We start from the raw sequence: 26,226 nt of genomic DNA, 5'->3' as shown, positions 1-26,226 counted from the left end.
AGGACACTTACAGTTGCTCTAGAGAGGCAAGTCCCTTAAATGCTTGCCTGTCAATTGACTGGATCTCATTCTTGTACAAATAGCTGAAACAAGAAACATGGAGGAGTATTAGCACACACACGAGCTCTCAACTCCAGGTGGGAAGAACTGAGTTGACACATGGAGAACAGTTTAAAACCAATGACTGCATGAGGGTACAAAGGAAACATCATACTGTAGGTACCAGGCCACTCTTAAAATGGTCACTTCTCTTACACCTCAAGGACCAAAGGCAAGTGGCCCACAGATTCTCTTATTGTGACTACTGGAGTCCTGACATCTGCTTCAAAGCCTGAGGAAGAGAAATTGATTTTCCCTACACATGTAAAATGCATTGATTGGAAGATCATCACCAGCACTTTCTACTACATAGACATACCAGCACAACTCTCAAAAAGCAGGGTGTCTGAAAATGTCCTGGATTTCTCTCCCACCCAGAACCCCATTCTTTATATTGGAAAGCAGACACAATGCTTTCCCAGCGTCATGTGTACCACAGGGTCTGTTTGAAATGGCCTGCAATCTAAGAAAGGGCTTTCCATTTATCAATGGTTGACATTGAAACCAGCCACAATTGAATTTCAAGACAAGTAAGCACTGCATGAAGTTCCTAACTCAGGGACCTCCATCAACAGTCTGGAAACAGCATATGTGCTAGAGCTACCTCAGTGTCACATCTCAGCATGTGGACACGTCAGGTCTGCACTGCACCTCATAACCCAGTCTTCAGCAGCCACACTGAGTAAGAGATGGCACTCTCTCTGAGATTGGCGTGTCCTTTGTTTTCACCCGAAACACAGGCAGAAGGACAAGTCAAACAGCAAGCTTCTCCCACGATTCCCTGTCAGGTGAAAACTAAGACTTCAAGCCAATGGCTCAGCATCTAGCATTTCTATAAGTGTGTGTGTGTGTGTGTGTGTGTGTGTGTGTGTGTGTGTGTGTGTGGTGTGCATTGTATGATGAAACTAGAAAGGATGTCATAAGAGCAGAATATGACGCCTTAAGGTAGGAGAGAAGTAGAGAGGGAATGAACGCAGGTAATAAAGCACAGCAGGGAACCAGCTGGAGAGGAGACACACTGAGGGCAAGGGAGTCTGGGGACAAATGAGAAAGTATAATGACACATAGGTATGAAGATGTCATAATAAAACCAAGTACTTTATGTGCTAACATGAATAAAAATTAAAAAACTTAAAATCAAAAAGACATGGATGTCAACTAACAAAATGATGTGTAAGAAAAAGGAAACAAAATATAACAATAACAATAATAATAATAATAATAATACAGATAATATTCTCTGCCTTAATTCTTGAGTATGACATGTCCAGGATCAGATCAGTAACTGTATTCATTGTTGTCTGTACAAGATCCTACATCATGGGACCAGAAGTGCTGTCTTTAATTGCTGCGACCCACCAGAGATGCTCTTGCCTCTTCCCTCTGTGCAAATCAAGAGAGTGATCCTCAAAGAATCACATTCTTTAACACAAACCATCCAGGACCTATCCATCCCCATCAATAGCCCAGCATCTACAACAAAAGCCATGCAGGCATTGGTCCTCCAGGCTGCTTAAAACCACGAACCTATAGTAAAAACTCAACCTTTTATTAACCTGGCTTCTTAGATAGAACCACTGAGTTAATTATGCAAAAGGCTTTTTAGTTAAGGCCTGAGTTACCACTGCCTCCTTTCTTTAAGCAAAATACCCAAGAACATTGCCTTTTACCATCACAGAAAGATGGAGTCCTTCTGAGGGATGTACAAAGTACAGAACAGATATAAATGTGTGTTTGTAAAGACACTGGTAGCATGTGCGGGACAGCTCAAAAGTAGAAGGGCAAATCTCTGGATTTGTTGCCCAGTACCACAAAAAAAAATCAAACCAAACCAACCAAACAAACAAACAAATAAAAAAACAAAAAAGAAAAGAGAAAAGTTTAAAAATAAAATTAAAGACACTGAAACACAATGTATTTCCTTAAGAATAAAAAAGTTGATCTTCTAATAATTAATTGTAATTTCTTATTTCATACACTTGATCCTTGTACCATGAACTCTGCCTTAAGAGGCCACCTCATAATCAAGAAACATGAATGAAGTGGGTGGCCAATGCCTCACTAGAAGCAACAGAGATCCAGGAAATAAGGACTACCCAGAGTCCAAAAACATGTTTTGACTAAAAACACACTAGGTTAAAATAATCAATATATTTTAGACATATTCTAAATAATTCCAAATAAAACACATTACTATAGTGATTATAAAAGTACTCTCTGGATGAAATCCCAGGGAACTTAGGAATGAAGCCAGCCAGGAGCTGCGTAAAGCTGCAGGAGACACTAGACACCGTCCCAGCAGCCTGTCTTCCAGTGTGACCCATCTCTACTGAGACCAACTGTCCTGATCCCACTCTCAGCTGACTCTCTGAGGAAGGGAGAGGAGTCAGGACATGGCACCTGGGAAGACAAGCAGTCACAGATGAGGCTGGAGCGTATGATTTAAAAAGCATTGTGGAAAAAAAGGAGCCCAGACTTCCTCCTGACACTGAGTGTATTCTCAGAAGAAAACATAAAACGAAACATACAACAGTTAAAAATATAGATGCACACACAGCCCCATCCTGCCATCAGCTGACACCATCCACTTTCCAGGAAATCAAAGCTCCCGGTGGAACTTGGGCAGCATCAAGCGAGAAGGTTAACAAGAAAGCTCAAGAACAGAAGCCTGCCATCCTGGCTTCAAGCACCAGTGTGGAAAGTCAGCATTCTATGCCAAAGAAGCTGGGGAAAGAGTTTGCACACAACAATTTCACTGAGGAAAGTATATCAATCAACAGAGCTGTAGGGAGGTCCACTGACATCTAAAGTCAAAACAGATTTCCAGTGCATAATCACAACAAACAAACAAACAAAAAAGTTTTTTTTTGTTTGTTTTTTGGGTTTTGTTGTTGTTGTTGTTATTGTTTTGGTTTTTCGAGACAGGGTTTCTCTATATAGCTCTGGCTGTTCAGAAATTCACTCTGTAGACTGGGGTTGGTCTCAAACTCAGAAATCCACCTGTCTTTGCCTCCCAAGTGCTGGGATTAAAGGCGTGTGCCACCACTGCCCAGCCGATTTGGTTTCTAAAATCAGTTCAAGTTACAGGTGTTTATAAGCAATATGGTATGGATTTCTAACAAAAATAACTAACAAAATGGCTTACTTAGGGAAGTCATCCAATTCAATAAATGCAGGTGACAGGTGCTTCTGACCTGAATGGACACTGGACACAACCTATAGGAACATGTTTTTTAAAGTCCTTCCTATTTACAGTATTTGCCTGGGCAGGTTACTAAGGAAGTACAAGATAGAATATCCCTATGTGACTCCTTGCTGTCTTTAAACTCAAGGTGGTTCTCCTGCCTCAACTTCTCATGTGCTAGAATCACAAACACCATTCCTGGCTTCCTAACATCTTTAAAAAGAGTGATGATTTTCTCAACTCCATAGCGGACTTCAACAAGCAAGAGATGATTTAAATGATAGAAGTGAATATTCAAAAATAAAAACAATCTCACTAGATACAAATCAGTAGAGGCCAAGTCAGACACTTTGGGGTGTCACAGGAATTAGTGACACCCCAAAGGAATTAGTAATTTACAGTCATAACCTACTTATAGCTGGAAAAGCAACAGAGACCTCATATTTACAAAACACATCTCTCTGTGGCTATACCCCAGGAGGCTTTGCGGACCCCAGCAAGCTGTGTGCACTGCCCCTCCAACCTGGAAAGTTATACAGGCCAGACCAAGCTGACAAAGGTAGTACACCTGCGTCTGTCACTCTGCCCCTGCACCCCATCACTTTATGCTGGTGACATGCTTTAGAATTTCACTCACCTTATACAACTAAAACCATTTGGGATGGTTTTATAGTAACTCACACACAGAGACGGTCTTGGTTTGACATTTACATACTCTAAGGACAGAGAGCAATGCTTTGGGGTGGAGAGCTGCCCCTTAACTTACAGGTATTTTAAGTTTTCCAGGTCCTCAAATGCACCATTGGGAATCTTCTTGATCTGGTTGTTATTAAGAAGCCTGTGAAGGAAAATGCCAACAGACGTGAAACAAACAAAAACACTTCCAAATTATACTAAGGGAAGCTACTTCTACAGCCTCTGAAGGGTCAGAAAATGACAAAGTACAGACTTTCCTGCCAGCAGTGATTAAAGCCCAGCTCCAGGACCAGCCTGGGTTACTATGGTGACTAGATAGCTCTCTTCCACTACTGATAGACACTAAAGAAGTAAATCCTCTTTCCTTGACATAGAAGCATGCATCTTCAGCTCACCACCTCCCAGAGTCTCCGATCTGGCAGGACTCAGGGGCCAGTCTAACCCAATCATGCATATATAGGATGTTAGTCTCTGGGGTTTGCCATTCTTCCACAAGGTGAGAAGCTGAGCTGAGCGGAGCCACCTCCCGCTCTGCCCTTCAGGACTTGAGTGATTCCTTATCTCCTTATCCCTGGGAGAAGCTTCTAGCTGTGTCCAATGTACTTCAAAGAGCCTGAAGTCTGCTTGTGGCTCCTTGTTGCCCTAGGAGATCAAATCTCTGTGGCACGATTCAGGGGCTCTAAAGCCCGGCCTGCAGGCAGCCTGAGCTCAGGGAATGACAACCCTCCTCAGCCATACAGGAAAGGGATGAAGGCCAGCATGGCCAGCAAAGGGAGGTATGACGAGAGAGTGAGTTCTATAGGAAGCCCAGTGAACACAGAACACTGCTGTGCACACAGAGACACTTCAGCATTCACCGGCAAGACCATGGGCTGAGACACAGCTGGGGGCCCACAGTGTTATACTACATGCTGGTCTACACACAAGGCTTCCCTCACCCATCCCCACTTGTAATAGGAATATTGGTTTCTTAAAATACTCAAGTTATGTTGTGTGAATATGTTTTTGTTTTAATCCCAGGTGTGGGGTATGGGGCTGCTATAAATTGTCCACAGCAGCTTACTATGATTTGTCTCTTGCTCTGGCAGGGCCGAGAGATTCTGCCAGCTGAAGATGGTTTGGAATTCTGGAAACTCTTAAGAGGGTATAAAAATGCCAGAGCCAGGAGAGGCGCAGCTAGCTGCTGCTCCCCCCTGCTGTTGCAGTTTGTGGGGTGGTTGTGATCAAAGAGACAGGAAGAAGAAATTGGATATCAAGTAGCCTTAAGGCGATCATGCCCGCTTTCCCCTCTAACCTTCTTTCTCTCCTACTGAGTGTTGAGGGGTTGGTAGGAAAAAGAACCCAATAAAGTGGCCAAAGTACCCACCACCATGGCACTCAGGGATGGCCACAGAGCTTGCCATCTACCTACAGGTACACAGGACAACCACCTTTCTTTGCTCTCTCACTAGCTACCAAGTATGTGTTCTAACTTACAGTGTGTTCAAGTTCCTCAGCCTCCTGAATGCACCGGGTTGGATCTCTCTGATTCTGTTGAACCGAAGATCTCTGTAAAGAGGTAGAAAATGTATTTTAAAATATGACAGAAAATGCACAGCTGTTCTCCTTAAACAAATGACTTCAAGATGAAAAGACATTATAAAAATTACATCCCAGCACTAGGTGTAATCCACCTGCAGAGGCAGGTGGATTTCTGAGTTCGAGTGAGTTCCAGGACAGCCAAGGCTACCCAGAGAAACCCTGTCTCAAAAAAAAAAAAAAAAAAAAAAAAAAAAAAAAAAAAAAAAAAAATTACACCACACAGGCCACCATTCTGGGTAATCTCTGTCATTGTAGGAATATTTCTCTGAGTAAAGGAACAACATTACACTTAATCTGCTTAACAGTGTGAGGAGATTTTAAAAAAAAAAAATCATAAACATAAAAAAAAAATGCTAGGAATGAATGCCCTCCCTGCACATTCCATCCTGGGCCAAGTCCACTGAGCAAACTCCTTTTAAAAAGTCTCAGGTAAACACACACAGGTAGATCTGTATAGATTTAAGGAGCCACATGGGCTCTGAACACAGAAACACATCAGTATTCACCAGCAAGAACATGGGCCAAAACACAGCTGGGGGCCCACCGTGTTATCTCCATGAACATGGTTGTCCCAAAGCACAAAGTCATCTCAGCAGAAGAACTGGAAAAGAAGGCTGTCCTGTATATGGACTACAGCCAGGTGTTTCCAAACAAGTAGATAAGCAGAGTTCTGCTTATATTAAATTATTTAAAAACTGGTTCTTTAATAATTTGAATTTAAAGCCAGCATATGTGCTCCTGGGGAGGGGACACATATGCCGGCTGCACACAGGGACAAGAGAGGAAAAATAACTGACTTTGGAATGATCAAGGAGAAGATGGCTCTGAGCCAACAAAGCTGAGCTCAGAGCAAGCATGGGAGAGTCTAACAGAGTGCGATAGGCCCACAGACAGAGCAGAGATGGGTCAGAGGCCTCTGGGCAGCTAGGTCGAGAAAATGAGCTTCTGCCTCCCTTCTCACAGGAAGCTCATCTCTAGCTTGAGCTGCAAAGTACATTTATAGGCTGGCTGGTGAGATGGCTCAGGGGTAAGGCACTTGCCACCAACCTGACAACAGGGACCCACATGGTAGAGGGAAAGAAGTTGTCCTCTAACTTCCACAGGTAGTTGTATACACAGAAAGTTGTATACACACACACACACACACACACACACACTATAATTTAAAAAAAAAAGAACTAAATTTACACATGTTAAAGTCATTGAGTAATAAAGAAGCCCGTTTCTTGAATAAGTTGTCTTAGAAAATGAAAATTCCTTCCTCCAACTTTGATAGGGGTTTTTGAAGTAGATTGAACTGTGTTTCCCCAGAATTCATGTATTTAAATCCTAACCTTAGTGTCTCAGGGTGTGGCTGTATATGAAGATGGGGGCTTTCTATAGCAGATGGAGTTAAAAGGTGAGTCCCAGCCCAACACAACTGATATCCTCCTGAGAAAGGGAACGGGGAGACAAATAAGCAAGGATGGGGGTCAGCTAGTGAAGGTCACAAGTCTACCAGGAGAGAAGAGGAGGTCAAGTGAAGTAGGGAAGGAGGCTCCCTGATTAAGGGTCCAGCCTCCACTAGGAGCTGTGCACTTCTGATTAAACCACCCAATACAGAGTACTCTATTGTCAGCCCTGGGACAGAACAGCAATCCTGAGACAACATAAAGTCAAGGCAAGGAGAACTTGTTTCTCCTAGAACATCCTCAGACCCGAAGTGCTCACTGTCACTTAAGGAATCTAGTTACTTCGTGCAGATTCAATAGATGCCAGTTGTTAGCATCAGGACATCCAAAGCCTGTGGCAATGCATGGGCGGGTCCACAGACTTGTTGCCAGGGCAACAGCCACCATATTCCCAGAATCCATTTGGCTCACCTCCCACCTTTACCTGTGGCCATACATCACAATCCATATATATATATATATATATATATATATATATATATATATATATATATATATAATATATGGAACATTCCTCCATCTTTCTCTCTCTCCCCCTCCTCTCTTTCCACACTACTACCCCCCCTCTCCCTCTCAATTAAACCTCTTACATGTGGAACTGTTTGGGCCTAGTGTGGTATGTTTTGACGAGACCCACCATTCTAACACATCACCAGTGACTTGTAGAATCAGTTCCAGTTGATGATTTAAAAAGAGACTTGAGAAAATGTGTCTGTGTCACTAAAGTCAACTGTCCGGCTAAGGAGCCAGCCGAGGGAGTGGTTCTTCCCTGCACTTCTTCCTTGCTATAGACGAGTTCTCCAGGTGAAGGGATGGCCAAGGCTGCTTGCCTTTCTGCTCCCAGAATACCACAGCTTTCATTACAGTCTGCAAATCATGCCCTCTACTTCTTCACTTTCTCCTAAGATTTTCCTGGGGACCCTGCTCTTGCCCTGGGCAGCCCTCCTCTGCACTGATAGATGTTTTCACTCAAGTGAGATTTGACTTCACAGTGCACCCAGTGGGAGATGTGAAGAAATCAGGAGAAAGGGCAGGACTCAGGGATACAATCTGTGGAAAGGACGAAGACAAAGGACCAACTGTTGATAAGAAGTGAAACCTGGTTAGTAAGGCTTTAGTATGATCTCCAACAAGGAGGAGAAGCTCTGACCTGACACAAGTGTTGGACAGACAGTTCCTTCCGGAAGTTGTGCTGCACATCACTACTTAGAATCAAGAAAACACACTCAACTTAAGAAACCAGACACACACACCATCTTGAACTTAGTTCTCTATCAAACTTCATTTCAAAAGAAAGAAGGACAATGTGTATAGTCATACACATAGGAAACTAGAAAGCATCCATGAGGGCCAAGAGATTGGTGCATAAAGATGAAGCCTAATCAGGATAAAGAGAAAGCTAAGAAGGACATCCTCCCTGGTCTAGAATTGGGGCTACCAATCCTCTGGTTGTAGGGACAGAGGGCTGGCTCTGAGCACTTGGCTCATGGTCAGGGCTGAGATGGTTATGGTGTCTCTGCACACCAGCGATCACATACTGAGATCTAAGTACATTTGACAAGCAGAGTTGAATAAGATGGTATCTGAGTTGTCTTTCGTTATGTGCCTGCACCTTAGTCACCATGCATTCCTGCTAGACAAAGCTGGTGTAAGGTCAGAATGTGATTTCACAAATGGTACATAAGCAGTCAAGGACTGCTAATCACAGCCTGATGCTAAGATCAGAGGGTCTGGTCCCCTCTGCAACAAAGCAGGGTTCTTAACCAACAAACTGAATTCCTAATTCTAGACCTGGCAAAGGGTAGCTGAGATGAAAAGCTCACTCCACAGACCTTGCAACACACTTACTATTGCAGAAATTGGACCTTGAAAGCCAAGCTGAATGTTGGAGGATACCCAAGTAGAAGGACAAATCTTTATCCTTATACACTTGTGGTATTTTTTCTCTCTGATGACCACAGCAAAGGAAGAGAGCTGAAGTGGACATGATCATGGAACTGAAGAAGGCTGACAATCTATTCTACATGTCCATACCTCATGGAGACACTGGGACAGCTTCATACATTGCCATCTTACAGGGAAAAATGAAAGACAGATGATAGATGGTCCTATGCTTCAATTCTACATGCTATGGCCTTGGGATATTACAAGAGGAACCAAATATCCTTTCAAGGATAAGCCAAGTTCAAGGCCATGCAGGCTCATGAAAGGGCTACCTACATGAATGAACGTTCATTTAGGGAGCCATAGGGAAGGCTGTCCTTTACAAGGTTCCTGCAGTGTCTCCAGTCATCAGCAATGTAGTGATAGAGGTAGCATCTGGGGACTTTCAGAAGCGGGTCACAGCACACATATGTATTTGTACATGTGTGCACATGCATGATATGGAAATGACATTCACACATGTATGTATTTGTGTATGAAAGCAGCAGCTGCTGCATCTCTTTCTTCTCCAGCCCTTTGTCTACTTATCACTGCTGTGAAGTTTAAATGTGAATTGATCAACCCTTCATTTGTCTTTACAGAAACATCTGCACACACCTCGGGAGACAGATTACAGAGAACTGGAGTGTGGGGTCCTCTCCCCTCTTCATGATAGATTTAACACAATTCAGATGACATTGGAACTCTCTTTTTTTGGAATTCTTATTTTTAAAATCATAATAGTTTACCCAAAACTCTAAACAAAATGGAAAGAAGAAGGAAGAAAAAAAGAAAGTCAGTTAGTCAAAGTGTCTTTCTGGCTCTCAGGGCCACAGGGGCTGGGGGGGGAGTGGGTAGGAGGGGGGAGGAGGAAGTGAGGAGGGGGGACAGCAGTGGGGAGGGGAGGAGAGGGGAACCAGGAGTGGGGAAAGTGAGCTGATGTCCACAGAGACAGCAATTCCCACCCACTTGCTAATGCTCAGACCATCTGGAGCCCACCCTCATGGTTTGGAAAAAACATTTCCCCAGCAAATAAGGAATGTCTCAAACATCCCCCATGAAGTTGGCATGAAGCAGGAATGGAGGTGGATTCTAGAAAGTTCTGGGAAAGCTATAACCAGAAAGATTACCTAAAAGCAGAGAGAGTAACTCTGAATGCTCTGCTGCAGTTAGGAACCAAACCCCAGAAGCGTCCATACAGAAGCTCTTGGTGATGAACATCAGCTTTTCCTAAACCCTGGACACTAGATCATAGATACCAAGACCAGGGAGCATGCCACAAAGGGCACAGACCCAATGAGCAGCCCCATGAACACTAATCTTGAGTATCAACTGTACTTGTGTATCTCACAAAACTAAGGGACTGCAGTGACGGCACAAACTGGGTGTCAATGTGTTTGTTAAGTAGGCTTGACATTTGGGTGGCCCTAGAATCCAGACAATAACTCACAGGCTCCCTACACAGTGATTTTTAGGGCAAGATCATGGCTTGACACACAGTCCTTATCTGGCTATAATGGTAACCAAGGTTCTAGTCTAAAGATTTGGCCCTGGGATATTAGGTTAAGGAAATAAACACTGGGCTCGGGGTGGGGTTGGGGGGAAGGGCATTAGAATTAGGCCAGAGGAAGTTCCCTTACATGGCAAGTAAGAACTCAGAAACTAGAAACTACTAAAGTCTGTAATTTTGTACACAGCAGAGGGAGAAATGCAATGGGTGGGAATCGGGCTTGGCTGGCACAGACTAGTGCAAGGGAAGGTTCTGGAAGACTTAGCTAATGGCTCCTTCTAGATTCTTCCTCTCCCTTAGTCTTAGTCAGGGTTTATATTCCTGCACAACACATCATGACCAAGAAACAAGTTGGGAAGGAAAGGATTTATTCGGCTTACACTTCCACATTGCTGTTCATCACCAGAGGAAGTCAGGACAGGAACTCACAGGGCAGGAACTTGGAGGGAGGAGTTGAGGCAGAGGCCATGGAAGGGTGCAGCTTACTGGATTGTTTCCCCCTGGCTTCCTCAGCTTGCTTTCTTATAGAACCCATGACTACTAGCCCAGGGATGGCACCACCCACCATGGATCCTCCCACCCTTGATCACTAATTGAGAAAATGCCTCACAGCTGGATCTCATGTAGGCATTTCCTCAAGGGAGGCTCCTTTCTCTGTGATAACTCCAGCTTGTGTCAGGTTGACACACAAAACCAGCCAGTACAGCACCCTTTCTCCTCTCCCCCAGGTTATGGCACTGACTTACGAACGGGGACAACCCTCTAAGTGCAAAGAGACTTCAATAAGGGTCAAAAATGAACTACAAAATTCCCCACTCCAGCTCGGCATCAGAATACAGGGAGAGTGATGTCTTGAATTTAAAATGCTTGCAAAAAGTTTCATAAAGATGTGTCTTGCTTTTAATGTTTGCTTATTTTCCTCGTTATTCCAAAATCTCAATGGAAACACAAAACCTAGACCTGCCAGAATAGCAAAACCTGCTGCTTGAAAAGAGTCCAGTAAGATGGCTCAGGGGGTGAAGGTGCTTGCTGCCAAGCCTGCCACCCAACCTGACAACCTAAGTTTGATCCCCCGGCATCGCATGACAAAACAGAACCAGTCCAAAAGTTGTCCTCTGGCTTCTACAGGCATACTACGGTATACAGGCACACATGTAAAAGTGCACACACACACACAAAATAAACAAGTGTAATATAATTTTTTTAAAAATATAATTTATTACAAAACTATAAAATAATAATAAGATGCAAGATTTTTGTTTGGTTGTTGTTTGGGGATCTGGGGTTGTAAGTATATGCACATGTATGTATGTACGTATATGCATGGGCACATGTATGTGCATGTGTAGAGTTACAGGGAAACATATGGCCACATGCAGCTCAGGTGCCAGTGATCTGAACCCGGGTCTTCATTCTTGGACAGGAGTACTCTTACCTGCTAAGCCATCTTCACAGTCCACCCAAAATCCACGTTTAAATCTTTCTCTGGGAAGTCTGCCTCAGAACCTCCTTCTGCAATAACTTAGGACCCACACCCCACTCAGTGATCTGTACCTCAACCAGGGGGAACGAATTATAAACAAAAACGTCATATTTAAGGATTGCATATAAAGTTCATTTATTGTAATCTTCAATAACACCACTTCTAAAGTAATGTTTTCCCCCACTAAAAAGTACCATATATTTGTGTTTATTTTCAAATTTAAATATTAAGAATGATTTGGTCAACAAGTTAAAAATAATAAGAATCTTCTGTCTGGTCTGAGAACCAGAACCACTCTGCTCACTGATGAAGAACTTAACCCTGTCAGTGCCTCAACGCACACACAGCTGCTTTTCAAGTAGGAAGACCAGACAGCCTGCGCCTCACTGTGGGCTGTAATGTATATTTTAGTATTTAGTATTTGTTTCTACTAGTAAGCCTACAAATACCCCAGAGGCAAGGCATCATGGAGCTGAACTGGATGCATGCGTACATGATGTGATTTTATTACCACGGGTCTCTTCACAGCCTTTTTAAAGGTTAATTTCACAGGATTTTTAAGGTAAATTTCAGTATCTTTACATGTCATAGAGAACTTCTAAGATCCCTGGTATCACACTGTCAAAAAGTGGCTGAATACAAAAGCAGTTTTGTACAGTTTTGACCTTGTTTTTCTGCTCTTGATGCACAGAGTTTGGGTGTGGTGTGCCCTAGACTTGAAGACACTGTTGACCTAAAATACACTCCTCCAGGAGTGTAGGCTCACACCACTCATCGAAAGGAGTTAATGTCTCCTCTCCTTTATAGAGGACATATTTTAAATACATTCTTGTTTTTAAAAGCAGAATTATTAAGGACAGGTGCAAGCCTTCTCTCCTAGGAAGACCCGGAGTACTCCACCACCAGCCCCAGACAGACCAGTCCCTCATCATGAAATGCTGAATAGCTACTGAATGACAACTGAAAACACCCTACAACTAGATCTTGTATTCTTTTTAGCGGTGTCTGGTTGGACTAAAGGAACTTCTGTGCTTCTGAATGAATACCTGTTCGTGAAAATACTAAAAACTGGTGCTTTGATGGTTAAAGACAGCATCGCTCCCCATAGGGGAATAAAAACATAAATGAGCTAGTTTCCTGTTTGTCAGGATGTCTTTTGGCACAGGCTCCCACAGCACACTTACTTTCTCAATGAGGACAACTGAATACCTTATCCCTATACACAGCTCACAGGGGAGATGAGAGTAACACAAGCAGGTCATTGCTTGTAGGAATCAGAGAGGACACAGGAAACAGAGGCCTGGGGACAAGACTCAGACTACTGATGAGAGGAGGAGCCATAGGGATGGGGGATGCTTGCATCATGGAAGAAGGCAAGCAACTAGGGTTGCTGATGGAAAGCTGTGTGCTGAGGGAACTGTGGACACTCCTGTTTCTCTTCAATCGCTGGGGACTGCTGAGCCCTGCTGAGGATGAAAACCCACAGCTTGAGATTGTTAGTAGTAAAAGGGGCTTGAGGGAATCAATGTATTGCCTTTTACAAGCCTCTGAACCCATATCTGCAGCTGAAAGGGAATTCCTGAGGTATAAACTACCAAACTGTTTGCCCAGCATTGGAATGACACTTGTGGAAACTGAGCAGAGATGGGACAGGCAGGGCAGGGCTCGGTATGTGCTAGGGAAACATAGACGTTCAGAATGGGGAAGTTAGAGTCCAAGGGAAAGTATGCTCTGAACTGCAAGAATGCTGGTGGAGAAGGTGGGCACAAACTCAGCAGGTTCCACCCAGCAGTTTCCTGGAAGTCTGCTACTGCCAGCTGCCTACCTGTCCTGAGGGATGTGCTTAAGCTTAGTGACCATGGCCATTTACAACCTCTCCACTATGGATCTGTGTGTGCCCATGTGACTGCTTGCTTGCTTCCGTGCCTGAGAGAATGTGTGTGTGTGCATGCGCGCACACGCGTTTGGAGGGTACACATGTGGAAAGGTCAGAGGACAACTTTGTGGGTAGAGTAGGTTCTCTCTTTCTGTCTTTACTAGGGTTCTAGAGACCCAACTTGGACTATCTCTTGTGGTATCTTTGAACATAGAGCTGTCAGTATCCTTCCTAAGCTCAGTAAACCGTGTTTGAGGATGATATTGGAGGCATTTTCTGATTGAAATGGTCCATCTTGAATGATCTGCGGAGGCGTGGTACAGGGAGCACACAGAGTTTACAAGTATTCTCTTCCCAGAGGTTCCCACCAGCAAAGCACAGCAAGGAAAAGGGGCCTTTAAGGGCAGGAGGGTAAGGGGCCTCAGCAAGAACGCTGAATTGCCTTCCTTTCATCCTGTGGGTTACAATCAGACATTTTGCTGAGACTTATAACATCCTATCCTAGCTTGCTTAAGTACACCTTCTACTCAAATGCCAAGAGCTCTTTCAGACACAGACTACCATGCACAGGGGCCCAAGTAGGGAAGAGGCTATGTGACCTATGCCTTCCACATCTCCAGAGTCGTCCTCTCTTAGAGGACTTAGAGGCAGAGAACTCAACAGGTTCCTGTTGACCATCCCGTCTAGGCAGGAGCTGTTTTCTCTTCAGCATCTCACCTTGAACATGGGAACACATCCTCTAGTTCCATCTTTCCTTGAACATGTGAACACACTGTGCTTAGAACACAATCCTTTCGAATGGTTTAAGGAGAAGAATGTTTTGACACTGTGTGAAAACACTTGGCCCAGGGGAGTGGCATTATCAGGAGGTGTGGCCTTGTTGGAGGAAATATGTCATTGTGGGGGGATAGACTTTGCCACATGGAAGTCAGTCTTCTGAACAAAATGTAGAACTCTCAGCTCCTCCTGCATCATGCCTGCCTGAAAGCTCCCATGCTTGTGACTTGATGATGATAATGAATTGAAATTTTGAACCTGTAAGCCAGCCCCAATTAAATGTTGTCCTTTAAGGAGTTGCCTTGGTCGTGGTTTCTTCCCAGCAATGGAAACCCTAACTAATACACACTGTGACTGAAAATCCCCTACCAAGGGACATCCTTTCCTATTAGCTCAGCATGGGACTCTGAGTGGTATCTCAGATGCCCTGGCCTTCCCATGTCCAGTTACAGGAAGATGTAACTAGAGTTCACATCCACTTCACCTTCTGCATCATCTGTCCTTCCATCTTCAACTCCACCCTCTACTCTAGTCTAATTGCACTTCCTATCTTGTAAAGAGTGTTCCTCTAACAACTGGTGGGACCCTTGGGCCTAATGAAGTCAGAATCGGTGGTGGAATCAACCCATTCAATGAATGCCACAACTGTTGCTACGAAGGTAAAGCAGCAAGGCCTTGCTACCTCCCTCTCAGGCTCCACACCACACAGAGGCCTCCTCCATCCAGCAATCAAATACTACTCCTGCTTCCAGGGCCTGGCACTTGCCATCCCTTGGCACAGAAGCATTCCTTACTATGCAGCATGAGAACTCCTGGTAAGCATATTAGTCTCAAAGCTGGGTGTAGTCTCAAAGGCTGTGACAGGAGCCATGTCAGACCTAGTGTGATGGCACATGCATTTAATACCTGAACTGTAGAGACAGAGGTAGACTGATCTCTGTAAGTTGGCAGCCATCTCAATTTACACAGTGAGTTCCAGACCAGCTAGGGCTATGTAGCAAAACTCTATCTCAAAGAATAAAAGCAAAGGAAAGAAAGAAAAAGAAAAAAAATCCTGTCAGGATCCTGGATGGATCCCACTGTGACTTTACATATACTTCTGGGGTTCTGTGGCTCTGTAGCAGAGTGAAGCCCAAGTCTGTGAACTCCCCACAACTTAACAGAACTTCCATGTGTGCAAGCACTGTGCTGAAGCCCTGCTGATGTGCTCAGGCATGTTGAGACAGTGAGGCCATATGGCTCAGCTCTAAGAAAAGAGCTACGTGATGTACCCTCATGAATGAGGTCTTAAATAACACAAAACTGGGCTAATGGGACAACTTAGCTTGTAAAAGTGTTTGCCACCAAGCCAGCTCAATCCCCTTTTCCACGGCAACATGTATGCATACACAGATAGTCATACATGTACTCATACAGGAAATACAATAAATAAACAAACAAGAAAGCAGATCTTGTTCTTAAGAACAAACAAACAATAAACATTCAGCTAAGTTTTGAAAGGCTTAAAATCTGGACCCCACAAGGTTGAGAGCAGCTTGTGGATGGAACCTGCTTACATGAGCTGACTGTTTTAGGTTTGGGGTCTTGGTGATGGTTTTTAACAATCAACGTTTTAAACATTGCACTGCATATGCTTTAGAAAACAACCTTAAACTATGAGCCATTCACTTTCAAAAGGCAGTAAGTCCCGTGCCAACTGTCCCCAGGCAAGGATTTGCATCCAAACCCTCAACTCCAGGTTATCAGAACCCTTGAGTCCAGCTAGGCTGGAGTTCCAGCCTTCCATCATGTCCTAGCAAGTCTTTCAGGGAATACATGAAGGGGGAACTGTGCAAAACACAGCCCCTCAGGCACTCCAAGTCCCTGCAAACATGAAACAGATACATCCAGTTAAGGTGGGGTTTTTTTTCTTAATTGATGGTAAACCATAAAAAAATTATTTTAAAAAATATTTGGCATACATATAATTTTTACCAATTATTAAAGACAAAAGTAAAACTGCATACTAGTGAGACAAGTGTGTTTCTTTGTTTTCATTACTTCTTATTATACAGTTACACAAGGGCATTTATATTGTGTGCATAATGTCCTCTGAACATATTTCTGATGTACACACTACAAGCCTCCTTTCCCCTCTCCCTGCTACTTTAGTCCCTTTTGTCATGTTAAACAGTTTGCTTCTATTTTTATGTCACCACCTCTACACATTATTTTTTGTATCTACAAAGTCTAGGGCCCACCAGTGGGAGAAACATGCATTATTTGTCTTCCTGGGGCTGACTTCATTTACTCAATATGACTAACTCCTGTTGCATCCATTTCTCTGCAAAGAACAGAACTTGATTCCTTATGGCTGAAAAAAAAATTTTTTTTTGAAGATACATTTTTAAGTAACCCTAGGTTGGCAAATACAAGTCACCAAAGACAGCAGGCTCCTCTGCCTTGTTAGACGACACACCACACACCTGGGCCTCTCCAGACTCTGTCTCCTGGCAGTATTGCCAGATGTCTACAGTGGAACAAACAAGAGAGAGCCCCACACCTGCAGAGGGGCACCTCTACATCAGACAGGGTACCTGGGTATGGCAAGGGAAGAGTCCGTCACACACAGCAGGGAAGCCGAAGGTTTTGTACCCTTTGTCAAAATTCTAGGAAGAAAACTGTGTCCACGTGCACAAAGCAGCTATCTGTCCGTTTATCCCCAAGAAGATTAAACAAGGACCATGGGGACACAGTGCCTGAGAATAACCAGTACCCTGCCCAACAACTGAGACAGCTCCTAGGGTTGCTGAAGCTCCCACAAAGTCCGGGGATGGAAATGACCCAGGAACCCTCATCAGAACCCTGCCCCAGCCAGAACAATGAGCCTTGTCCTGGGAACAAGGGGGCACACCCAGTCTTCTAGGCTGGGAAGAATGGCCCTTCTCAAATTATCTTCCCATCTCTGCTGTGTGTAAACCCAGTAGCTACTATTTGCTTTGGATTCCCTGTCCTGCTGAGAACTTCCAAGGCCTGGACTGTTTAAAGAAAGGCTCATCCTCTGTCTCTACATGGTTCCAATCAGAGAACTCGGTGGGAGAAAAATGTGTCTTGCTTTCTGCCAGAGTGTAAGGCTCATGGAGCTAGGATGATGGAAGAGTTCCTCACCTTCCTCTCGGCTGAATGGACCTCATCTCTGACCTGCCAGTCCACTGGAGGACTTCATCACTAAGCTCCAGTGACCTCTGCCCTTGCCAAACCCCACCATACCTCCGGTCTATCTTTCCTGACAATAGACTGGCTACATTAGGAGGCAATGTCAATCGTATCCACAAACATGCTTGTTTATCCATCTCATTGTCATGGGGCATCCAGTAATCAGTTCTAATCAGTAATACAAGGCATGATGCTGCTCATCAGGAGGTGAAACCCAAGCTCCTTCCCAAAGTAAACATAAGCTGTGAGCTAAGGAAGGGCACGGTCAGGCATGAGGATCGGACATGACTTCGGCATCATGAAAATAAGGGCTGAGGAGCGTAACCTGTGGGGCTGTCTGTTCAACAGTCAACACTGACAGAACCACCCTAAAGAGAGGAGTCACCACACCAGCACAGAGGGAACAGTGTAGGGAGAGTATGGGCAATGGAAAAGCACTGAAATCTCTGGGTTCTAGCCTGGGAGCCCAGAATAACGTGACAGCCATGTATTTTGGGCCTCGGGACAGAGAGTGAAGCTCTAGAGATACCTTCCCACACTGACAGCAGAGATAGGTCCTGCTCCAGCAATAGCTCCTGATCTGGGAAAGCTGTGGGTCATGGCTACGCTGTGGAAAGGGGCTGTCAGTGCTCCTCATTCAGTCCAAGCCTAGATGCATGTTCCTGAGGGGATGCAAGACTCCCATTGATCTGAGCCATTCCTCTGCATTGCATTTGGAATATGCAACCCTCAAGGATGGGGCAGCATCATTTCTCTGCCAAGAACAGACTGTCTACCATTCTCTATGGAAGCAGTGATGTCCCAAGGCTCAATGTTCCTCTCCCATAACTAGCTGTATCTGCCAGCATCACCACAAGGGTGGGGCAAACAATGTTATGTGATGCCAAGTGCTATCTTGATACAACAACATCCTGTGTCTCTAGCCCGGGGCTCTCATATCTCAGTCAGCATCCATGAGGGAAATGCAGACCTGCATTCATCTTGACCTGAAAGTGATTCTTCCCATAAATAATGGACAACCATGTTAAGCTTTGTGGCAGCCACAGCTGGCTATGCTGAGTTTGAATTGACAGTACTGTTGAGTTACCCAAAGGAATGGTTGTGAATTAACACCCACATCTGAAACATCCCCAAAGCTTACACTTTGGACATTTGCTCCTGGGATATTGGCATTATTTTGGGAGGCTCCGGAACTTTTAGGAGTTGAAGTCTGGTTGGAAGAAATAGGTTTAAAAAAAATGCAAGAGCTTAGAGCCCACCCCTAGTTCCAAAGTCTTTGCTGTTTCAAAGCCCATGTGACATGGGTAACCTCTATGATATGGCTCTGCTGTTATGCCCTCCTTGCAATGACGGACTGAAGCACTCTGAGCCCGTGAGCCAGGTCTTCCTTGCCAGAATGAACTGTATCCCGAGACCATGATTTATGCCCTTTTTGGAATGATGGACTATATTTTCTGACACCGTGAACCAGGGATTCCTGCAGTTATAGACTGTACCTCTGAGACTGCGAGTCAAAATAAACCTGTCCTCTCTTATGACTCACATAATTTTGTCGAAACAACACAAAACTAAGAAAGCTCCATTATGATATGTATGCAGCCCATATGAAACAGGCCAATGGCTAAGGCAAGTGTGCAGACCCAAGCTCTGCCCAGAGAACCATGTAAAAAGTCAAGTACAGTGGGCACACTTGTAGTGTACTTGTCAAGGTTCCAGACCAAGAAGAGACCCTGCCTTAACTAATAAGTGAAAAGCACCTGAGGACCAACACCCAAGGTTATCCTCTGATCTACACTGAAATGCACAGGACATGTGCACCTACACACAAAAACATGCATGCATACACACAGGTTTAAAAATAAAAATATAGTGATTTTTATGTATTGTGTGAAAATGAATCTCAATAATGATATAGCCCAACTAAAATAATGGAAAAGAGAGAGAAAGAGAGAGGGGGGAGGGGGAGGGAAAGGGAGAGGGAGAGGGAAAGAGAGAGAGAGAGGGAGAGAGAGAGAGAGAGAGAGAATAAAGTAGAAGCTACCCCAGCATCTACTGGGCAGCTCTGAAGGAACAGCTAGTCATAGTGATTGTATACAATGGCTAACAAAGTCACAAGGTGACAGGTCATACACTGATTAACATCATTGTTTGTGATAATTAGGGCAGTACTGGAGCACATACACAAAGGGCTGGCCACACTGGTGCTGAGGGTAAAGTCTGTCTCTGAGTGTCCCAGCAGGCAGCACAACAAGGAAATCTGCTCACGTACAAAAAAAAAAAAATCAATAGACCCAGAACACTGAACCACTTGTTTAGGGGAAATCGAGGCAACAGGGGACACGCTGCTGCTGAGTTCTACTGCTAAGCTCGAGGTTACAGGGGAACTTTTTACAACAATCGAAGCTATCACTCAGCAGCTGAGCAGATCGATAGTTAGCTCTGCTAGCTTTCCTGACATCCCTGTGGCCCAGGGAACCACTTTAATGCACAGCACAATCAGAACGGTTCGTGAATTTCACCTCACTTCTCTGAGCTCATGCTTCCAGCCTCCAGATGCCTTTGTGGACCCTGCTCAGCACTCAGGTCCTTCGGCATGCTTCCCCTACCATACACAGACATACACTCCCCTTTATCAGAGTTTCTAAAGTTAAAATTGGCATAGATCAGCTATAAAAAATGACACACTGAGAAGCGTGAAGCTGGGGTCCTGGCCCAGTGTCTACGCTGGTTCCCTGTTGACACGCTAACTATGCATATGGCCGGTTATGGAAACACCACTTGTACAGATGGGTTCTCACAAGTCTTGCTCACCATGATCCATGGGGTCCAAACCAGGATTGTACTTGCAAATAAGGACACTGGCCAAGGATGACTGCACAAAGCCAAGAGACAAGCTCCCAGGCTCCTCTGGGGTCAAAGTAGCCATACGTCCTGGGTGCCCCAACAATCTCTACAACAGACTCTATCTACCTTCTAAACCACAAAACTCTTAAGAAGCCACATTGTTCTCTAGTGATGTTAAATAGTTACCCCAAATGCCCAAAATGGATCTGCAGACATCTTGTCTCCACAAATATAACTCTGTGAGACTTTATACCAAATATTATACTTAGAAAACCCCCTCCCCACATACACACCATTCATGAATAAATGCTAGTCTCAGAGGGCTGGTATTGGGGAAGCAGGGGGTCCGGGGACTACAATCTAGGTCCCCAGAGACTTTGAAGAATGTAGTTTTACTTTCCATCACAGAACTAAGAGACCTCCTTCAAGTTCCCTGACAACATCATTTCCAAAGCTCAGGGTAGAGTGGCTGCCTACTCTACTACTATTCTACTATGTGGTAGTAGAGGAGAATATATTTGGGAAGTACCTCAAAGGGATCTTAGGAGGATGGCCCCTGAGAGTTCCCTGCCCCCATATCTGTCTGTCTGTCTCTCACTCTCTTGTGTGTCTATCTAGTTCATCACTTCCTCCTCACTTAAGAAACAAAGAAAGAGACAGACACAAGAGCAACTTGACCTATGAAGATGGGGGTGGGAGATGGTTGAAGAAACGACACAACAATTGTTTCAAAGCCCAGACTATTTCCTGGGATAGAAGCCACAGCTTTTAACAAGCCAAGAGCTCCTTCCTAAAGCACCAAACGGGGGAGTGCCAGACATGCCCATGTCCTATCCAGTCTGCCCTTCCTGTGCAGCCATGTGTGAACACGCTGAGTCAGCAGCTGAGTGTTAGCTCGTTATGGGAAAGTCAATATGCTAGGTTTGCTCAGCCCTAACCCGTCTGGATGCTGACCATTCTATAAAATACAGCAGGGCCTGAATGACACATAAGCCGAGGTACTATGGACATTCATGTGTGTCTATTCCTAGTTTCTTTACCTCTTCAAACGCTACCCATGCAAGCCCACAGACAGAGGCTGCTCTGGGAAAGGGTCACCAGGGTGCAAGATGAAGAGGTGCCTGATAGGAGCTGTGCTCAGCTATGCTGCAATGATCACTGAAGAGGAAGAGGACATGGAAGCTACAAAACCCAGCAGTGAGGCTCTCACACGACTGGTTAACTGGGCAGCTCCCCAAGAGACCTGGGTAAATAGGTAAGCAAGGCTGGATCTGCAGTGATACCTGTGCAAGCCAAGGCTGTGAGCAGAGAGCTTTGGAGAGTGTGTGTACACCAGAGATAGCTGCACGAGCTGCACGTCCACATGCACCCCACAGGCAGTTGGATGGTTTTCATTGTCCATTTGATACAACCTAATACCACCTGGAAAGATGTGGGACTACACAGACCAGGTGTCCTGTAGGCATCTCTGTGGGGGATTGCTGTAATTCCATAAATGGATATGGGAAAGCCCAGACCAAAACCACGTCCCTGGGTTGAGACTGTATAAAAGAAAAACCAAGCTGAGCCACTGACAAGCACACATGCGTTCCTTGTCTCACTGCTCTTGGCTGTCCTGCCGCCTTGATCTCCCTGCAGTGATGGACTGGAACCTGGAACTGTGAGCTAAGATAAGTCCTTTCTCCCATAAGTTTCTCGTGTCAGGATACTTTTCATAGCAAAGGAAATGAAACAAGCACAGGGCCCACGAATGCTGAACAGGGAAAACAACCTGCTTGTTTGTGGAAGAGCTTTGGGCTATTGAATATCTTAGGGTCAGTGTGTCCCACTGTGCCCTCTACCAGGTCTACGATTCACTAACCAATGAACTAACACTCGCCACACTGAATGTCAATTTCATGAAACTCTTGCATAATTTTCAGTCATGTAAAAGTGTAAAATGCTTAGGTGGACAAAACCAGGCTCAAATTGTCCCTAGGTCCCAGAGAGTTAGGACACAGAACACACTGCTTGCATGCTGCAGGTCTGGCCAACTGCTGGGCCCAGAAGCTCAATGCATCTCTAGCTTTTGTTTACTACAGTGCTGTTTTTTAGGCCACTTTCAAACACAAGCAATCACTGCAAAGCCTTCTGCTATGCCTTATGAATAAACAATTCAAATGCACTAGTCCATGCATATTGTTTCCCTGGGAACAAACCCCAAACATCTCCCATGGATGTTGAAAATTGAGGTCAGTATTCTCCCTGCTTCCTGAATAACTGGCCAGACAGTTAATCTGACAAGGTCAGTTTATTCTGTTCCAGAACCATGCCCCCCCCATTTGGGGGGTCAAGAGTAAAAACAACAACCCAATCAATAGGGAGAAGGTCTCAAGATCTTATTCTAAGGAAACAGGGAGGTAGGAAAAAACAACACCCGACAGAGCATGAAACCCATCATTTCCAAGTTGAGTGTGACGGTGAAAACACAGCCAGACAGACATCTTCCTAATCGGAACCAGCAGAGAAAACAGTGGCAGCCGAGGATCCATTCCTAGCAGAGTCGTGAAGAATTCCAGCACTGGGCGAGGGGAGCCGCAGCTGAGGCAGGAGGAGGACTGGGCAAGTCTTCCTGTTATGAAAACAGGACACAGGTGCTGAGTGACTGTGTCTTCTAATTCAAAGAACAGGCCCTGGTGCAGCGGCAGTGTCTCCCCTTCCAAGGACACAGGAGTGACTCACTGTTCAGGGTATGAGATTTGAGAGGCCCCAGGTTCTCCGGTATTCTGTGGGAAGGCAGCTTTCCAGCTCTGGTCTGTGTGATGGCAAGCTCAATTCCATCCCTCATAAGCATCAGTATTCAGAGCCCTCCCACAATTTGCTTCTGTAGCTGGAAAATGCGACTAAGATCAATGTTTCCCAGGGTTTGTGGTGGGGATTCCATCAGAAGGCTCAACAAGATAGCAGACATCCTTGGTTGAGCAAGGAAGAGGTTGATAGGACCTGCTCTCCAAGCCTCAGAAGAGCTCCCCGGGTACACAACGAGATCTCAGCATTCGCACAGAGGCACATGGAGAGAACTATGCATGCAGAAATGCTCAGCCAAAACGAGCACACACACACACACACAGGCATACATAGTATACACAAGGCAACACACAGAACCAGACATGGCAAAACCCACACACTCACTGAGAAAGCATGGTGAAGGAAAAGGCACAGAGCCATGGGCATTACAGGTTTTCCTTTAGAAAATACTTGAAGAAAATTACATAAGAAAATACTTGAAAAAAGATGTCCAGAAAAACAAACAAACAAACAAACAAACAGAGTTTGTATGCCTTATGGATTGCAGACCCATCGTTAGCAAGTTTTCTTAATTAAAACACGTGTAAAATCTTTTATCAATGGCCTTGCTCCTGAACCTCCCTTCCCTTCTGACCTTCCTTCCCTTTTCAATCAAGCAATAGCCGGAAATTCAACTCTTTCCACGACTTCTGGTGCTGAACAGGGGCAGAGGGGGCTGCCCAGGCTCCTCTCAGAAAGCTCCCCAGCTGACTCTTCTTCTCCAGTCTCCCCACTGCCAGGAGCACTTTAATGTTCTCTTACGGCCCCCTCTGAACTCTGCTGACATAACTTGGTCTTTGGCTCTTGCCACAGGCTGCCACTTTCTTTTTCAGAAAATTTCTTTAGGTTTTTATTTGTTTGTTTGTTTGGTTGGTTGGTTGGTTTTTCAAGAAAGGGTTTCTCTGTGTTGCCCCGGCTGTCCTGGAACTCACTCTGTAGACCAGGCTGCCCTCTAACTCAGAAATCCACCTGCTCTGCTGCTGGGATTAAAGGATGTGCCACCACTGCCTGGCTAGTTTTTGTTTGTTTGTTTGTTTGTTTTAAATTAGCATACTAAGTAATGGGTTTTGTTATGGCATTTTCATAGTCTGTTCTTATTGGTCCTTTCCCCCAATCCTCTGGCCTTTTATGCTTTTATGATGAATGTACTCAGTTACCTCTTTCCCCCACCTTAACATCCATTCTTTCCCTTTATACTTCTTGGTTCAAGTTCAGAGGAGACAGTATAGGTTATATTAAGCTTGACAGTAAGTGATCATGCATAGGATGCTAGCTAGCTTAAGTCAGGACCCAGCCAGATCCAATCACCTATGATCTAGAAGGATCAGCACCATGCAAGAGACCATACAGACACTGTTAGTCAGGGGTCTCAGGGGGATGCTGTGAATACAGAGAGTCAAGCAGGCCTGTGGGCCCTCAAGAGAAGCTATGTGAACCTGGGTTAAGTTCATAGGCTGTCAGCTCCTGCTCAGGAGAGACCTATCTGCTCTATTAAAGAACTGATTGAACAAAGCCCATAAAGTTTTAGAAGGGCAAATCTGCCTTACTCATAGAGTACTGATTTAACCTCACTCTCATCTAAACACCCTAACAGAAGTATCCAGAATATAAGACTACATATATGGGAGCTATGTTCTAACTGCAGTGACACATGAAACCCACCATCATGGACAGATAGGCAGGCAGTGAGGTGAAGGGCCACCCTTCCTCTTACACAGTGGATATAGCAGTGCACCCAAAACATCATTATCTAAACAACTGAGCAGGTTAACCAAGGTTGCTCTGCACTGAGACCAGAACACTCTGCGTGCAGCCAAGCAGATGGATAAATCATGTTATCCCACTGGGCAGCCAGCCAGGAGTCAGGCAGCCGCCTGGCCAACAGAAGGCCACAGGCCAACATGCACCCTACCCAAGGAAGAGCTGACCCCAGACTTCTTGATCCCTACGGATCTTTGCTGTTTCCCTAAGGTTGGAGGAAGCAATAGTGAAATGGAATCCACAAACGCATAGACCAAGTATACAGAAATGCTGCTATGTACCAGAGGGGCACCTCCATCCTTGGCACTCAGGATGAGAAAGCAGCCTGGGACTGGCACCCCATGGACCCAGGTTAGCTGATTCTGTAGGTTTTCTTGTGGTATCTTTGACTTCTCTGGCCTCTCTGGCTTCCAATCCTTCCTCCTCCTCTTCCACAAGACTCCACAAGCTCCGCCTGATATCAGCCTTAAACCATGGTGGGAAATGGTGAATAAGAAACATGGCTGCATCTTCTGATACCACTGGCTGTGCCCCATGGCTTGAGCCCTTCCCCTACAGCAAATACCTGACCACAAGGCATGCAACCAGCACTAGACACACAAGGACTCCCTTTGTGAGCCAGTAAGGGATGGTGAGTTAATGAGTGTGTGGGCAGATGAACTGGTGGACAGGTAGGTGGGAGGGTGGGTGGAAAAATGTGTGGATGGTTAGGTAAATGTTTGAGTGGATGGATGGATGGATGGATGGATGGATGGATGGATGGATGGATGGATGAGTGGGTATGTGGCTAGACAGATATGTGAGTAGATGGGTGGATATGTAGGTAAATGAGGCTGGCTGAGTGGTTGGCTGAATGGGTGGATAGGTGGGTGTATAGACACATGGGTAGGTGGGAGGATGAATACGTAGGTGGAATACAGGGGATGACCCAAACACAGATTTAAGAAGATTGTATGATAAAAACTGCATGGTATTGGCACAGTGACAGACAGGTAGATCTATGGAACCGAATTGAAGACC

General features: G+C 44.9%; 1 protein-coding gene across 2 annotated transcripts in view; it reads right to left on the bottom strand.

The window, feature by feature from the left end:
• Positions 1-26,226, bottom strand: part of Pxdn (peroxidasin) — an 80,337-nt gene that overhangs the window by 38,537 nt on the left and 15,574 nt on the right. The window contains exons 2-4 of one of the 2 annotated variants that reach the window (XM_031357808.1): positions 5,456-5,527; positions 4,050-4,121; positions 12-83 (exon numbers count right to left, since the gene is read on the bottom strand). In XM_031357808.1, the coding sequence (XP_031213668.1) occupies positions 12-83; positions 4,050-4,121; positions 5,456-5,527 (216 nt within the window). The remainder of the gene's footprint in view (positions 1-11; positions 84-4,049; positions 4,122-5,455; positions 5,528-26,226) is intronic. The other variant, XM_031357809.1, reaches the window with a different exon arrangement.

The sequence above is a fragment of the Mastomys coucha genome, unplaced genomic scaffold, assembly GCF_008632895.1.
Source record: "Mastomys coucha isolate ucsf_1 unplaced genomic scaffold, UCSF_Mcou_1 pScaffold6, whole genome shotgun sequence".
Classification (NCBI taxonomy): domain Eukaryota; kingdom Metazoa; phylum Chordata; class Mammalia; order Rodentia; family Muridae; genus Mastomys; species Mastomys coucha.
This window is presented reverse-complemented; position numbering and strand designations above follow the sequence as displayed.